At 33.3% G+C, this 16690-nt stretch overlaps 1 protein-coding gene across 2 annotated transcripts in view; it reads left to right on the forward strand.

Annotated features, from left to right (window-relative positions):
• LOC107863628 (homogentisate solanesyltransferase, chloroplastic) overlaps positions 1-2676 on the forward strand; it is a 35052-nt gene extending 32376 nt beyond the window's left edge. For both annotated transcript variants that reach the window (XM_016709646.2, XM_047408206.1), the window contains 4 exons: positions 981-1098; positions 1231-1293; positions 2132-2164; positions 2292-2676. In XM_016709646.2, coding sequence (XP_016565132.2) covers positions 981-1098; positions 1231-1293; positions 2132-2164; positions 2292-2366 — 289 coding nt within the window. In that variant the 3' untranslated portion in view covers positions 2367-2676. The remainder of the gene's footprint in view (positions 1-980; positions 1099-1230; positions 1294-2131; positions 2165-2291) is intronic.
• Positions 2677-16690: the final 14014 nt, after the last annotated feature.

The raw sequence follows: 16690 nt of genomic DNA on the forward strand, positions 1-16690 counted from the left end.
GCTTCCAACACTTGGTTTTGAAACTAGAAAATGAGTTTAACAACAAGGACAACAAATAACAACAATGCTAGTGAAGCGAAAGAGCCCCACACGGCTTCACTAGACTTTTAGATTCAACAACACAATGATAACAAGATTACAAGAGATAGAAACTTGACATACAATATTCAATGATCTAAGAACCCTAACGATGAGAAAGGACCCTAAGACTAATGAATATCTACACCAAGTTCTTACTTGGACCAAGAGGAACTCAAAGAACCCCAAGATCCTAGTTTCTAGCCAAGATACAACACAAGTATCACTCAACTTGTGAGGGACGGTTTGGACTTCTCCAATGGAAGAGAGAAGTTCTCAATATTACAAATGTAGTTGTTGTCTTCAATATTATGAGTGAACTAAAGAGAAACAACTCTACCCCATGTCTTATATAGTCTATTACAAATGAGAGACAAAAGGAACATGATACCCTTGGCATCAAAGGGGCGGGATTGGGGTGCGTTGGAGGGCCTCTTCACACTTCAATAAGTATAGGCCCTTAGATGGACTCACAAGGCCCTCACACATGGCCAATGATGTGAACAAGGCTTGGAGTCTTTGCACTCACGTGCTTGGCTTCGTGTGAAAGGTCTCGAGCTAGGAATATCCGTATCATCAATTCCATACCCCATTGCTGATGGGCATTTCCCCCACTGTTTTATTTTATGAAAAGAAAGATTTTCATGATTTGCTGTTGTGGAAAAATTCACACAGTTATTGGTGTTTTTGTCTAGATTCAATCGATATAATATACTAGAATAATCTGTATACCTTATTGTAAGTAGAGGATAATTACTACTAGATCAAAACTCCTATAAAAGGGGAGGCCCTCGTGTAGTGTCAACAACTAATTCAGTAAGAATTCATCGTTTTCTTTAGTCTCTTCTTCATAACTGTTGACCTCACATAGTTCCTCTTTTTCATTTAATGTACTAAGCTAGGTTTCAGATATCTACTTTGGCAACGAAGCTTGGTGTGAGAAACATAGCATTCCTCGGCTCTGGGCTATTGTTAACGAATTACATTGGTGCCGTAGTTGCAGCAATATACATGCCCCAAGTGAGTGGTTTTTTAATATTTATTTTATGTTTTATATGATATTGAAATTTTGTTCAGGGACAGAAGTCTATCTCAAATCGTGATTTTTCTCTCCATCAGTAATGATTAATAGCGTAATTCTCTTTATCGCAGGCATTCAGGAGCAGCTTGATGATACCTGTACATGTCATCTTAGCATTGTGTTTAGTTTTCCAGGTACTTCGTTTGAGATTTGAAACTGATCATGATTCTGTCAGGGAGAGACTTGCCTAGGTTATTTAAAAACGCTCTGCAATTTGGTTCATACTACTTAATGTTGTGTTGGATTATTGTATGCTTGCCTGATTCACAGACTTAAAAACCTAACCATTACTTGGTATTATAAGTAACGTTGTCAATGACATACTCCAATTCTCATGATGACCTAAAAGATAGACACTGCCTTATATTCCAGTTATTTTTGTTGTACTATCCTTGCTAATTAGTTAAGCCTATACGCTGAATGTTAAACGCGAAGAGAATTTATTTTTATTAGACCCTATCGACTATTGTGCATTTCTTCAGTTGGTCGAGAGCAGAAGTATTCTTAACTTTGCAAGCATTACTTTGAGATCCCAAGGCATAATACACTGTTAAACTATTTTGTAGTTTTTAAATCCATGGTATAGCATCAAGAAGCTTTTTAATGTGCAGAAGCTCTGTTACTCTATCTTATGGTGTCTCTGATTATACAAGGAAAACCAAACCTGAGCAATGATATCATTTGCAAATAGTTCTAGATTCTAAACAACTGTTTGAAAGTAACTTGACGGCTGGCGTTCCTTTATTTACTGTACAGTTTTTCTTTTTCTGTCAGTTGAATAAATACATTTTGGCTTCTCTCAAACTTAAAAATGCCAAAAAGAAGATTAGTTAAGCTTTTATGTCTTTGCATTATTTTTGTCATTATCAATTATATCATGGGGATAGTGCTATTGATTTAAAGTAGCACTTTCTTGTGGAATAAGCTGTGGTTTTCAAGTCAGATGTAAGATGCTTCGTTATGTATTTTCAGGCATGGTTGTTGGAAAGAGCAAATTACACTAAGGTAATATTAAACACTTTAGTTCTTGCATTGTCATGTCATGATTATGTTTATTTTAATAGTAAACGACTGTAATTTGCAAGTGTTTAATCACTTTGTAGTGTAGTGTCTGATATCTGCATTTTTGCAGGAAGCAATCTCAGGATACTATAGATTCATATGGAATCTTTTCTATGCAGAGTACATCGTCTTTCCTTTCATCTAACAAGTACTTGATAAAGGTTTATGTTCCAGAATCTTTACGTAGAACCTCAAAGAAATTTAAATTTTCTCTCTGATTTGCAAAGGAGAACTGTACAGAAATGGAAAAATTATTTTTATCCATTTGTTGTATTTTATTTTACTTTTTATTTTTACTCTAGTAATAAGAGCGAATGTGAGGATTGAGGAGCTTAGGGTCAGCTGCTTTGGAGGGTTTGTTGGTAATTTTATTTGAGTTATTCTTTTTCATTGGTTACCCCACACAAACAAGTGCTACGGTGATTCATAAAAGTTTACCCTTTTTGGGACTCGTATGTCCTTCAGGTTTAGCATGTCAGGTTTCGTTTGGTCGGGAATGTAGTTATGTTGGGATAAGTTATATTGGGATTATTTTTTATTGAGTGTTTGGTTTGTTGTTTTCAAAGTAATATGCATGGTATAATTTCTAAGAATAAAGTTAATTGATTACCAAATCACTCCCATCTTATTTAACTTCTTTTTTGTTTATATATATTGCTTTTTAAGCTTTAAATATTTATTTTTAAAAATAAAATTTTCATCTTATTTAGCTTAATTTTTTTGTATGTGCATTTTCATGATTATGACGTGTGTATTTTAAAAATAAAACTTTCATCTTATTTAGCTTTAATTTTTTTTGCATGTGTCTTTCCATGATTATGCCGTGTGTGTTTAAATTTTTTTTTTACATCTTATTTAGTTTGAAATAAAAACTTCCAACTTAAGTTTGTTAAAGTAAAAGAAGATTTGTTGTTTATGTCACTTTATTTAAATATATATTACTCATATAATATAGAATATTAAAATTCATTTTAATTGATATATACAATATCAATTTTTAAGTGTTAAAAAATTATTTAATTTAAAATTTATAATTGAACAATAGAGTCGATTGTGAAACGATAATGTGTATTAAAACTAGACACCACTTTTGTAGTTACTAAAATATTTTACAGATTACTAGTGAATGGTAATTATTATTATAAAATCTACTTGCTTTAATTAATCTTTTCATTGTGTAGTAAGATTTTTTTGTGTTATCAATTCACAAAAATAACACTTCGAAAAAGTTGATGTTGAGTTTCGTTTTTTTATGCTTAAAAAATTATAGTACCTACATTTTGTTGGATATATAAAAAATTATAGTACCTAGTTTTGATCCTTATTATGTATGAATCTAACATATTTTAATTTTTAATTTCTTAATTTTGCATTTGGATCCTTTATATAAGAAAATAACGTATAAGTTTATAAAATTCACAAGCAATGGGATGAAAAAAATGCAAAGTTCAATTAATAAGAGGTTAATTTTTCTTAGTAATATATTTCTGTCGTTCCAAAATAAGATATTTTAGTCTTTTTAATTTGTTATAATAACACGTTTTAGATAATCAAGTAGATATCAATAATCTTTTTTTCAATTTCAAAAGCAATAATTAGAGATGATGAAAAAGATTGGAGAAATGTGTTTGTAATGGGTTTGGGGGTATTCTTGTCATTTTATAATTTATTCAAGGATAAATTAAGGTGGGATAACTTATACCACCAAATATGTGGTATAACTTATTTCGGGACTATTATTAGTCCCGGGATAAGTTATCCCAAGTATTACCAAACCAAATAATGTATTAAAAAGTTTATCTCCGAACTATTATTTTATTTCAAGATAATTTGTCTTAGTACCTCGCACCAAATGGCCCCTAAGGGAAAGAGTTATCACGGGATAATTTATTTCAAGATTACCCGGGATTAGTTATTATACCATGTATATGAGACAACTTATTCCATCACTATGGTGTAAATAGTGGGATAAATAATTTCGATATTAAATAATACCTCCAACCAAATATGAAATAAAATAATCTTTCATTTTATCTCAAGACTAATTATCTCTTATATCTCACACCAAACAACCCTGAGAGTAACAATTGTGTGGTGACCGTTGCACTTGATCCTATGATTTACTTCATATTACTAAAGGATATTACCATGTGACCGTTGCACTTGATCCTATGATTGATATTACCATGTGCATAAAAGATATTTGTGTATGTGATGTATATAGTAAGTATTTAGAAGTTGCTATATACACACATATATAGTGATCGATGTACGTATGTAGTCAAAAACTAACTGAATCTATCTAAATATATTGAATAGTACATTGATATCACACGATCGAGGTACTAATAATATATTGTTGAAGTTATAATTATATGATATCATTAATTAATCAAAGTATATATATATATATATATATATATATATATATATATATATATATATATATATATTATGAGATAATTATATATCCGTGTATATGTGATGTATATAGTACATATTTAAAACTTGATAGTTAATGGTAAGTGTGTGTGTGTATATATATCGTGTATTGATGTAAGTTAAAAACTAACTGAATGTATCCTAGTATATATTGAATGCTTTGGTTTGAAACGATCGAGATAATAATATACCGTACGTTGAAGTTATATTAATGTAAGTTAATTAAATTAATCGATAACTCATCAAAGTATGTATGAAATACTTTGCATTATATGATAATATATTCGTGCATGTGATGTGTGTGTGTATGCACACACATATTTCATGTAGTGATCAATGTACGCAGTAGTCAAATTCCAAATTGAATCTATCTAAATATATTGAATAGTGCGTTGATATCATACGATCGAGGTATTAATAATATATTGTTGACTTAAGTCATCAATAGATCCTTAAATTTAATTCAAAATTACGTTTGAACTCCTCAACTACTTGTACCCATTAAACATCTTTACTACTGGTCTTGTACCCATTGAGCACTTTCACTACTAGAATTTGAACCATTTAAACACATTTTTAACAATCAGCTATAAATGTAAAGTGTGTGTAATGCCATTACAGTGATGTGACAAGATAACAAATTAAATAATGCCATTTGGCATATGAGTCCAAAGAAATTATTTTAAATTCACTATTTAATTTATTATATATTTAATTAACACACACCTACCGGTTCCCCCATCCACCTACCCTTCATACCCGCTGGACAGTAATGGCGTTTAGTGTCATTCCCCCGATCTCCCTTTCTTTCCCCACACACCAATTCATATTCATTGTTATTTTTTTCCTCTTCTTGTGTTGTGGATTCTTTAGAGTTTGAAATTCTTAATAATTTCAAAGAAAATAATTTCAAATTCATATTAAGCTGTCGGAAAAAAAATGAAATTTTGCCTAAATTTTTTTTGACCAAATTTAATCTTTATTTTACTTATGAGATTCTATTCTGCATCTTGAAAAGGGAAGTGACGGAGGAATTTAGCCAAACAAATGCACGCTAAAAAAGAATGTAGTACTTTGAATTAAGAAGAACGACTACGGTGGGTGGGTGGGTGGGGGGGGAGCCGTTGCTTTTATTTTTTTTAATTAAATTTTTTTAATTGTATTAACAAGGTGGTTAAAAATTTAAAAAGAAAAAAATTACAGATGATGAAGACGGCAGCTGAGAGAAGAGGGGAAAGGGAAGGAGGGGAGCTCTTTTTTTTAATTAAAAGTTATTATTATTAGAAATTTTACTAATGAAATAAATTTAAATGTACTATTCTTAATTAAAATAAAAATAAAACGTTATTTGATGCTCTATTCACGCGACCTGAGAAAAGTGTTATTCACTTTCCTTGCCACATCAGCATTTGTGCCTGATAGGTATAGATTTTGAATATTTTAAGTTTCTGATAAGCACATGACTGAGTTGACTGGTCCAAGTGAAATTTTGAAACAAATTTAAGGGTCTATCAATGACTTAAGCTAATATTGTTGAAGTTATAACAATAAATAGTTCATTAGAGTACATACATTGTATTGTGTGGTAATTATATACTCGTGTGTCTGTGATGTATATGACACATCTTTAGAACTTGATAGTCCATAGATAGTAAAAGTGTGTGTGTGTATATGTATGTATGTATATCTCTCGTGTATTGATGTAATTCAAATAAAAGAGAAAATACATCATTTCACCCATGGAATTATCCACCTAATTTACTTTAGATCCTAAACTATACGGGTAATTATATACCCCTTAAAAACTTTAAAGTGAATTTTAAACTACCCCAAAAATATTATACCAATCTCACGGAGAGTGTAGTATACATGCGTCGCGTTCGAGCCATGTCAGAGTCACATTAAATTACTTTTTTATAAAAAATCCCATATATCATAAAAAAAAATCTACCCTTATTCTTTCTTCTCCGAACCCCGACCCCCCCTCTCCCATCTACCCTCCCCCAATCTGTAACTCTCCCGATCGTTCATCTATAACTCGGCTCCTACCCCCCACCCCACCCCAAAACCCCGAAACCCAAAATCTTCTTCTTCAACTCCACCCCATTCCTTTTTTTTTTCTTTATTTGAAAAATCTCATTTTCCTCCTTACCCTACTCTCAGAATTCGCAATCACCATTTTGGAGGTTCATTAGTTTGATTCTACACTCAAATCGTTGAAAATTGATTCTTGAAAAACTATAAACATAATGCAAAAAAGAATCGAGTTTCAATTTAAGAATGAGAGATAGAGAAAAAGTAAAAAAAAGTGTGAAATTTGGAGTGGTTGTCATTTTTGGAAAAAAAAAATTATTCAATTCAATTTTTGTGGATGATTTTTACAAGCAATTTGGTGACTCGAAAAATGTCAAATCAAGAAATGAAGATGTAAATAAATTGAACGCGTTGTGGAAATATCAAGAATTAATTGAACAATTAAAGATGAAACTTAGAAAAATTAGAGATATTGAACTTTCTACTATTTTCGAAGAATCAAATACACCAAAAATGAATGGTTTGGAGCCATGAAATATTAATGAAAAGTTACAAGTGAATATTTTGATGCGGTGGTTGTCAGTTTATTGTGGTTAAGAAAAAATAGTTTTGATGGAATAAATTAAGCTTTCTTGAAGATTCTTTTGTATATTGCAAATATTCACATAAAAAAATATTTTGATACATATTTGATTGGGAATGAAAAAATATTTTGGTATATATTTGATTGAAGATGGTGAGAAGAGAGGAAGGAGAAGATAGGAGGTGGTGGGGTGTGAGGAAGATTGAGGTGGTGGTTGGAAATAAGAAATGGGCTCAACTTTTTTCTTCTTTTTTTTTTTTTTTCAATTGTTCTTTGCCTTAACGCGCTATATTTACATTTTTTGTCACGTCAGCCTATTAGAGTTGTATAAAATTCAGTTGAAAGTTGTTTGGGGGGGGGGGGGGGGGTTAAATAATTGTCTATAAAGTTAAATTGTTAAAGTAAGTTAGGGCTTTGAGCTAAAAGTGACAAAAGAGTTCGAAGAGGTGTAGGTGACTCAAGTCTTAATAATTGAGTGTATGTGACAATTACTTTATTATGGATGAAGAAAGTTGGGTAAGTTTGAGAATAACCCACAAGTTTTTAAATTTACACTTTGATCAAAATGTTTACCCAATATAATAGGAAATGAAGGGAAAAAAGACGTGTTTCTCTTTCTTCTCATCCATTGTTGTTTTCTCTCTCTTAGCGATTTTTGTTATTCATTGTTGTAGCTGCTTTATTCATCATCTTCTACTTCATCATCATCATCTTCTACTTTATTATCATCTTCATCTTCTTCTTGTTGACCATTGTTGTTGTTATTATTACTGCTATTGTTGCTATTTGACCAATTTCTTGGATCAAATTTTGTTTCATACATCACTTTCCACTTTGACGTTACTTCTCATGAGACTTAGGCAAGTCAAATTATGATTTTTAGTTAAATTTGTCATCTAGGTAACTGTTATTGTGTTGTTTTTTCAACAATAGATAACATGCGAACATGAATGCAACATAAGAGACATTTGTTTAAATAGATCAATCATCTGTTGTGACAGATGAGCTATCTGTTACAACAGAAGACTCATATGTTGGATTCATTTATATGGTTCTATAGTGTCGTAACATGAATCGAACAGATGGTTCATCTGTTGTAACTATGACCCATTTATCGCAATAGACTAGTTATCTGTTGCAACAGGATAAATATCTATTGTAACAAATTAGTAACCTGTTGCAACAGAACCTAAACTCGATTCCAACAGACGTGTCATCTGTTGCAACAGAGTAAATATCTGTTGCAACAAATTAGTAACCTGTTGCAACAGAACCTGAACTTGATTCCAACAGACACGTCGTCTGTTCTAATAGGTAAGTCATCTATCGCAATATGTTAATTATCTGTTGCAACATATCACTCATATGTTGGAATCAGCTTCAAAGATTCATTAGTACTGTAACATCTATCCCAACAGGGCTTCATCTATTGCAACAAATGTATAGTCTGTTGCAACATATGATTCACCTATTACATCAGATGAATCATCTGTTAAAATCAGTTTCAGGAGCGTAACATGAATCCCAACAGGTAAGTAATCTATTGCGACTGATCACTCACCTGTTGCAACTTATTTTTCACATGTTGCAACAGATTAAACATCTATTGGGATTCATGTTACAGCACTATGAAATCACTATTAACTTTTTTTGACAAATGACTTTATTTAGGTACCACTGATGGAGAGATCAATAACAATAGGGGTGGATTGTCATGGTTAATGAATCGAGAAGAGCAATCGATATGTATGGCGTTGGAAGAAGGGTGAAATGCTAGAGATGATAACTATGACAGTCCAAAGTGATGTTTCATATGATGATTTTGTGAACTTAATCATCAGCTATTATGGACTGAATTGTCAACTGGAAGAACTCGTCATCAGCTACATGCACAGCTCCTTTGAAAATTAGAGGGTACTACCTTTCAAGATAACCGATCGGGTTTGGTTGCGTGCTTATCTTAGTAATTCATCCAAGCTGGTGTTAAAGGTGTCCGTGGTTGAAAAGACGAGAGAGAATGAGAACCAGAATGTAGAAGAAGAAGAACAGCAAGACATCTTTGATGATAGGTTGGATGATCCAGACATGAATATTCCTGATGATGATCAAACGCCTACGCCCGTTGATGCAACCAATACATTGGGCAGTTCTTCTTGATCGACACAGTCTAGCAATCGTCAAGACGACGAGACCAGCTTTTACAAGGAAATGTCATTCAAGGACAAGAAATAATTATCTTCTACTTTATTTATTTCTTGCTTGAAAAAAGATTTTAGAATAATGAAGGTGATTAATTCGAGCAAAGTCTTTTGCTACAAATGTGCTAATTTGAACTGCAAGTGGTGGTTGAGAGTAGTGAAGTACTTAAGTTCTGATAGATTCATTATTCATAAACATGAAAAGTATCACACATGTGGTTCGAGCACCTTTTGGGCCAAAATCCTAACGCCACGACAAAGGTCCTCGACGAATATTTCAAAAATAAATTCTCCGATAGCAAAGGCCCTTCTACAAGGGTTATGGCCAATCAACTCCTTATAGAATTGGGTGTCTTAGTTAGTTATTGGAAGATATATATGGCCATAAGGATTGCCAAGGACTTGGTTAGGGGGACACACGAGCATGGGTATGCAGTCCTCGACGCCTACCGTTACATGCTTGAGTCCACAAATTCCGAAAGTAAGACCGCATTGCATGTTGATGAAAATGGAAGGTTCAAGTACTTTTTTGCATCCTATGGTTCTTGGATTCAAGGTTTTTGATATTTCGAAAAAGGCATAGCCATCGACGGTACCTTCTTGAGGAGCAGGTATAATGGAGTTCTGCTAGCGGCGGTGGCGCAAGATGCGGAGAATCATATCTTTTCTGTCGCTTTTTATGTAGAAGATAAGGAATATGATGCCTTTATGGATATTTTTTTGAACAACTGCAAAGCTGCATCGAAGATACGAAAGAGTTGTGTTTTGTTTTGGATAAGCATCCAAGTATTTCAAAGATGGGTTCAATTTTCTTCACTTCAGCTCACTTTGGTTGTTGCATCAGGCATCTTGGAGAGAACATTTGGACCAACTTTCACAACGAAAGGGTCATGACCCTTTTTATAGAGCAGCTAATACCTATAGTAGAGATGAGTTTTTAGACAATTTCAATCAAATAGCGGATATACATCCCAAGGCAGCAGACATATCATACGTATCGGTTTAGAGAGATGGAGTCGGACATTCTGTCCGGCAAATAGGTACATTCTTATGAATTTAATGTCTTATTTGAGTTACAAGTTTAGTATGATGTCATACTAAGTGATTCTTTTGTATAGGTACAATATTATGACGTCAAACATAGCTGAATCAATGTTTGGTGATGAATGAGAATTTTCCATTGTGGCTCTATTTGAAATAATAAACAAGAAGTATGGCCAATTTTTTCACGAAAGACGTGTGGAGTTCGAGGACGCACGAACCCCATTTGCTCTAGAAGTGAAAAAATAATATCAACAAACATCAGTCTGGGGAATAGGTTATTATCTCATCAAATAAAAGATTACAAGTTCAATATCAACAGTCATGGTGATGTTGCCACGATCGATCTTCAAACAAGATCTAGTACGTGCAGAGTTTTTGACTTGGACAAAATACCCTGTCCACATGCTATAACAGCGCTTCGAGCTCAATACGGTGCAAAATATAGAATTAAAATTTATGATTACTCCACTCCATAGTATTTGATGGAAAAATATACAATGGCATATAGTGGGCATATTACTCCGGTGTCTCCGAAGAATCTTGGGTTGTTCCTACAGAGCTTTTGGGGAGATTAATACCTCCTCCATATAGTAACCCAAGCACTATCAAACCGGAAAGAAGGTCATATAAGAGGAGGCGTGGAGTTGGAGAATCATTTCCATCAAGAAGAAATAAGTGCTCCGTATGTAAGAGCGTTGGCCACAAAAGAACTACATGCCTGGATCGTAATCCACCATGATCGTTGTGATTGTAAAAACTTGTGTCATTGTTTGTTGTGGACTTTTGTATATTTAAATCATTGTTGTGAACGTAAATGTTATCATTTATTATATAAAATATCTTTTTTAATAACTTGTGCATTGATAAAAAGAGGCAAAATATGAACTAAATACAACAAACCACAAAATTATTTTCAACAGATTACTCATCTGTTGCAACAGATGGACATTAGCTGGAAGAACACAATTCAGTTCATCAAACTAGAATGTTTTCCTCCAACAAATGACAAATCTATTGCAACAGATGGATAATCTGTTGAGAGAAACCCAACCGATGACCAATCTATTCCAACACATGGTCCATTTGTTAAAAGAACTCAAAAGCCAAAATTGCTATTGCTACTGAATTCAAAATTGCTCGTTACCTCCAATCGTCCATATGTTAACATGTTTAGAATAAGAAATAGACAGAATGAAAATTAAATAAGAATTAAAAAAGCCTAAGTCAACCAAAAATAATTTTTTATTAAATGAAAAATAAAATACATTAGGTATAGATCTGATATAGAAAAATTAAAATACATGCGCTAAAACTAAAAACACATTCTAATTATTATTATTATCATCATCATTATTATTGCCAGTCGGACAATTGTCAGCCGGTAGCAGTAGAGCCCTCATCAGCCTCTGTATCTCTCTGAAAATCCTTGCTCTCACGGCAATCAACTCCCTCTGCAGGTTGTTAACCTGCCTCTGAAGTTCCTACATGGTGTCACGCAGAATAGCAAAGTCCTAAATAGGATCAGCCATATCTAGAACACGCATGAATTGACAAAAAACATAAACACAAAAGTAAAGAAAAGAGTCTGAATGTAATACAACGTATACTACCAACTGGTAGATTTACACAGAAAAAAAACCTTACCTCAACGAGAAAGGAATATGCTCTTTGAATAGAAGTGGTTGAAGATGTAATACGAAAAGACAAAATGCAAAAAATAAATAAAAATGGAGTAGAGTGAAGATTAAGGAGGGTCCTATTTATAGAGGATTGAATCTGAATGTGTTAGGCAAAAAGGCACGACTGTTTAGCTTCATTGTATTAATTGCATTCAAACTGCTGGCTTTTTATTTTTTTATGAAAAGTCATGACTTTTTCTTTTACATTCAAACTTCTCACCTTTTCAAAATGATTTGAGACTTAAGAACAACCATTATTATTGAGTTTTTGCAACAGATCGTCCATCTATTTCAACAGATAACCCATCGTCACAACAGATTTACCATTTGTTACAATAGATGGTCTGTATATGCAATAGATAAACCATCTGTTGCAATATATGGGTTATCTGTTGTAACAGATGGGCCATCTAATGGAGGAGATATTTTGATTTCTTATAACAACTGATTAATCAGTTGCAACAAATGGGAAATTTAATTCATAAACTATTTTGAATGTGTTAGACAAAAAGTCACGACTGTTCACCTCTTTTTTAATAGTCATCACATACCTTAATTAATCCAAATTGGTGACTATTTTATTATATAAACATATTTAAAAATAAAAAAGGTGAAAAGTCACGACTTGTAGCACTTGTTTTTTTTACGGGCAAGTAGTCATCTGACATTGAAGATGGTTACCCTTTGAGCCTCCGTAGTCTTGTACACTACTTAACGATAGGAATAAAAAATAAACACTGTCTGACATTGGTGGGGTAAGAAGAATAAGGTACGTGCAGATGAATGGATCCACTTTCATGTATGGGAGTTATGTATTACTGATCAGGCTATCGTGACAAGCATGCATAAAGTACAATAATGTTGTTAATGCATATTTTTACCAATTAGACATTGATCCTTCAAATAAGATTCTGCATTTTACAGTTTAGTTTGATAGGTGCTAACTGATAAGGCCGAAGGGTTCCACGACGGTGGTGCGATACCCTGTTATAATTTAATGATGGCTTTGCTCATGTTTAGGTGTCAAGTTTGGAGAAGGGTTCAAATTTTTGGCGGCAGTGTAAATATCCAATAGTGATTGAACCGGTTTTTATGGTGCAATGGACTTTTGAAAGACCTCCAAAGCTTCGCACTGCAGCAAAAAGAATGAAAAACCAATAGAAATTCCCATGGTCCAAATTTATATAGATGAGTCACTCAAGGAGACTATTATACAATAGAAGGTGCTTGTGAGAATACAAATTCGAGAAGGGAGAGGTGGAGAAGATCATATATCATCTCAGACCTTGTTTAAGAGCAAACACAGGGAAGCAAGTAAGGAACTTCTAACGAATCTAGCCAATGAAATTGACTTGAGAGATAAAAAAACTGAATGAGCTTCAAATATGGAAGTGTATCCAAATATTAAAATTCGTCAGTCGTTCTTGAAAAAGAAAAATGCTCAAGAGGACTGGAGCTGGAAAATTTGCTATAGATTGCGACTAGCGAGCGTGGCCTCAATGAAGACCCACAAAGTGCAGGACCATAACTCTAAGGAAGCAGCATAGCGAGCACAAGGGATTGGTAAGATTTTAAGTCAAGAATAAAACCTGAACCAACAACTCCAGAAGTAAAAATAAGGGAAGCCAAGACGTTAATTTCTAAAGTCTAACTTGTATCCCATGCCTTCTGTTTGTGGTTCTAATCAGGTCAATGACAGTAGAAATAAAAAGGTTTAAAGTTGGGCAGAAATCCCCTGCCTTGTTGTTTCCACTGCCTTAGACCAGACCTGAGCCATAAACAGGAGGCATAGGGTGAAAGTTTAACTTGAGAAATTGACACATTGGCTTGATCCCTTATTTTTATTTACTTCAGGAGTTGTTAGTTTAGGTTTCGTTCCTGACCAACAATCTTACCATCATCGGTGCTCACTAAGCTGAAACCTTAGAGTTCTGGTCCTGTATTTATGGGTCTTCATTCAGGCCACGCTAGCTAGTTGCAGTCCCCTAACAAAGTGCACAACTCCAATCCACTTTAATATTTTTCTTTTCAAAATGGACTGATGGATTTTCATTTTTGGATACACTTTTACATTTGCAGCTCATTCAATTTTTTCATTTTTCATGTCAATTTCATCAGCCAGTTTCGCTTTATTTTCTTCCTACCCTGTGTTTCTTCTTTAATATGGTTTGAGTTGATATATGGTCTTATCCACCTCCTCCTTACCGCATAGGTATTCCTCCAATTACCTTCTATTGTATAATAGTCTTCTCGATCAATCCATCCATATAAATTTGGACCAGAGCATTAACTATATTCATTTTCATTCTTGTTTCCAGCAGTGCGAGGTTTCGAAGGCCTTTCAAAAGTCCATTGAACCCTTAAAATTAGTCCAATCACTATTTGAATGTTTACACTGCCACCAAAAACTTAAATCCTTCTCCAAACTTGACACATAAACATTAGCAAAATTTTAATTAATTCATAACAGGGTATCGTCACTACCTACTTGGTCCCTCAGCCTTACCAGTTCAAATCTAACAATCTTAACTGTAAAATGCCATATCTTGTTCGAAAAATTAACACCTAATAGGTAAAGAACCAATGTTCACAAAATCAGTGTATTGGATGTGTGTTTTCACGATAGGTTGATCAGTAATACATACCCCCACATATGAAGTGATTCCATCTGCAAGCAGCTTATTCCTCTGAACCCATCTTTACTTTGACCTTTAATGCTGGTCAGACAAAAATTGATCCAATTTCACTTTCTTTTATCTGTAAAAAAGAGAAAAACATTTGATGTCAAATAAGATAAGAACTAAAAGAACATTACAAAAGGGTAACACAAAATTGAATGGATCAACAGATGACCCATATGATGCAACAGATTCCCTATCTATTCAATAGATGAGTCATCTGTTGCAATAGGTGACGCATTTGTGGCAACAGATGGATGACATGTTGCAACAGATGGGTTATCTATTGGAATAAACAAACCAGCCTTGCTACTAGTTTGATTTTTTCCAACAGTTGCTCTGTCTGTTCCAACAACTGATTCATTAGTTGCAATAGTTGAGGAAACTGTTGCAACACCACCACTAACATCAATAACAATATCAATAATAGCATCAACAATAAAGGAACAACACCATATATTCCGACATCATCAATAACACAAAAACCACATGTTCCAACAACACCAACACCCCTAACAACAACAACACCAAAGTAACAAACAAAAGACATAAAACAATAATACTGACAACAAAACTTTTTAAGTTCTCTCAACAGATGACTTGTTTTGCATATTTTAATAAAAACAACGGTTTGTTCATTCAAGACTTAAAAGCCATCTTTTCTTTAATTTTCTCAACAAATAGGAAACTGGTAATGGGTAAATCAATAATAACAATAGATATAAATATCTAATTTAAATAACATACAAAGAAGAAGACGGGAAGGAAAGAACAATAGTGAACCATACCTGCAATATCGAAAAAGCAAAGAGATCAGAACACCTGTTTCAGTCGAGAAAAAATATTGATCTATTGAGATCTGAAAGGATCCTTATGCGAAAGATGAGAGAAGAGAGAAAAAAAGAGACGGTTGTGATTACCCCAAAGAGGAGAGAAAGAGAATTCTGAATAAACAAGAAAGATGAGTTAACTTAATTTATAACTGAAGGAGAGAGAATTCTAGAGATGGGTTTTAAATATTCATTAATAACTTTGAGGGGAACGAGGAGACGGTGATATTGAAAAGACAAGATAAGACTACTCAATGAGGATATTTTTGAGTTATCCAAGTATACCGCCTTAGTATTTTTTTTTTATCTCAGATAGGAAATTAGGAAATTGCTTTCAAATAAAAGAAAAGATATTAAAACATATAAGTCATCTGTTGCAACAGATGATAATTTTTGTTTGAAAATTTCCAACGGCGCAGTCATTTGCCGCAAAAACGGCAACGCCTATTTGATAATTTACAACAGATAGTTAATTTTTTGAACAAATAACTTAATTTGTTTGATAAATTCCAATAGATAAGTCATCTGTTGCAACAGGTTTAATATTTATTTTTATACAATTTTAATTGAGTTCATATGTTCTACTATAACTTCAATTTATTTAGCTACAACTAGGGATGAGTTGATAGGGTCAACTACAACTTCAATTGAGTCTTTGTAATTACATGATATTGGTATTGCGTTCCTCCCGACCTAAGTTGTCAATCGATAACTCTGAGTTGAAATGATTCTTATTAAATTATTATCAAGCTAATACCTGAATTAATTTAGCTAGAACTAGGGGGCGAGTTCATGGGGTCAAGTATAACTTCAATTGAGTCTTTATCAATTGCGTTATATTGGTATTGCTTTCCTCCGACCTGAGTTGTTGATCGATCACTCTGAGTTGAAACGATTCTTATTATATCATTATCAAGCTAATACATAAATTGATTTAGCTAGAACTAGGGGAAAGTTCATAGGATCAACTACAACTTCAAT

This window comes from Capsicum annuum, chromosome 3 (assembly GCF_002878395.1).
Source record: "Capsicum annuum cultivar UCD-10X-F1 chromosome 3, UCD10Xv1.1, whole genome shotgun sequence".
In the NCBI taxonomy this organism is placed as follows: Eukaryota; Viridiplantae; Streptophyta; class Magnoliopsida; order Solanales; family Solanaceae; genus Capsicum; species Capsicum annuum.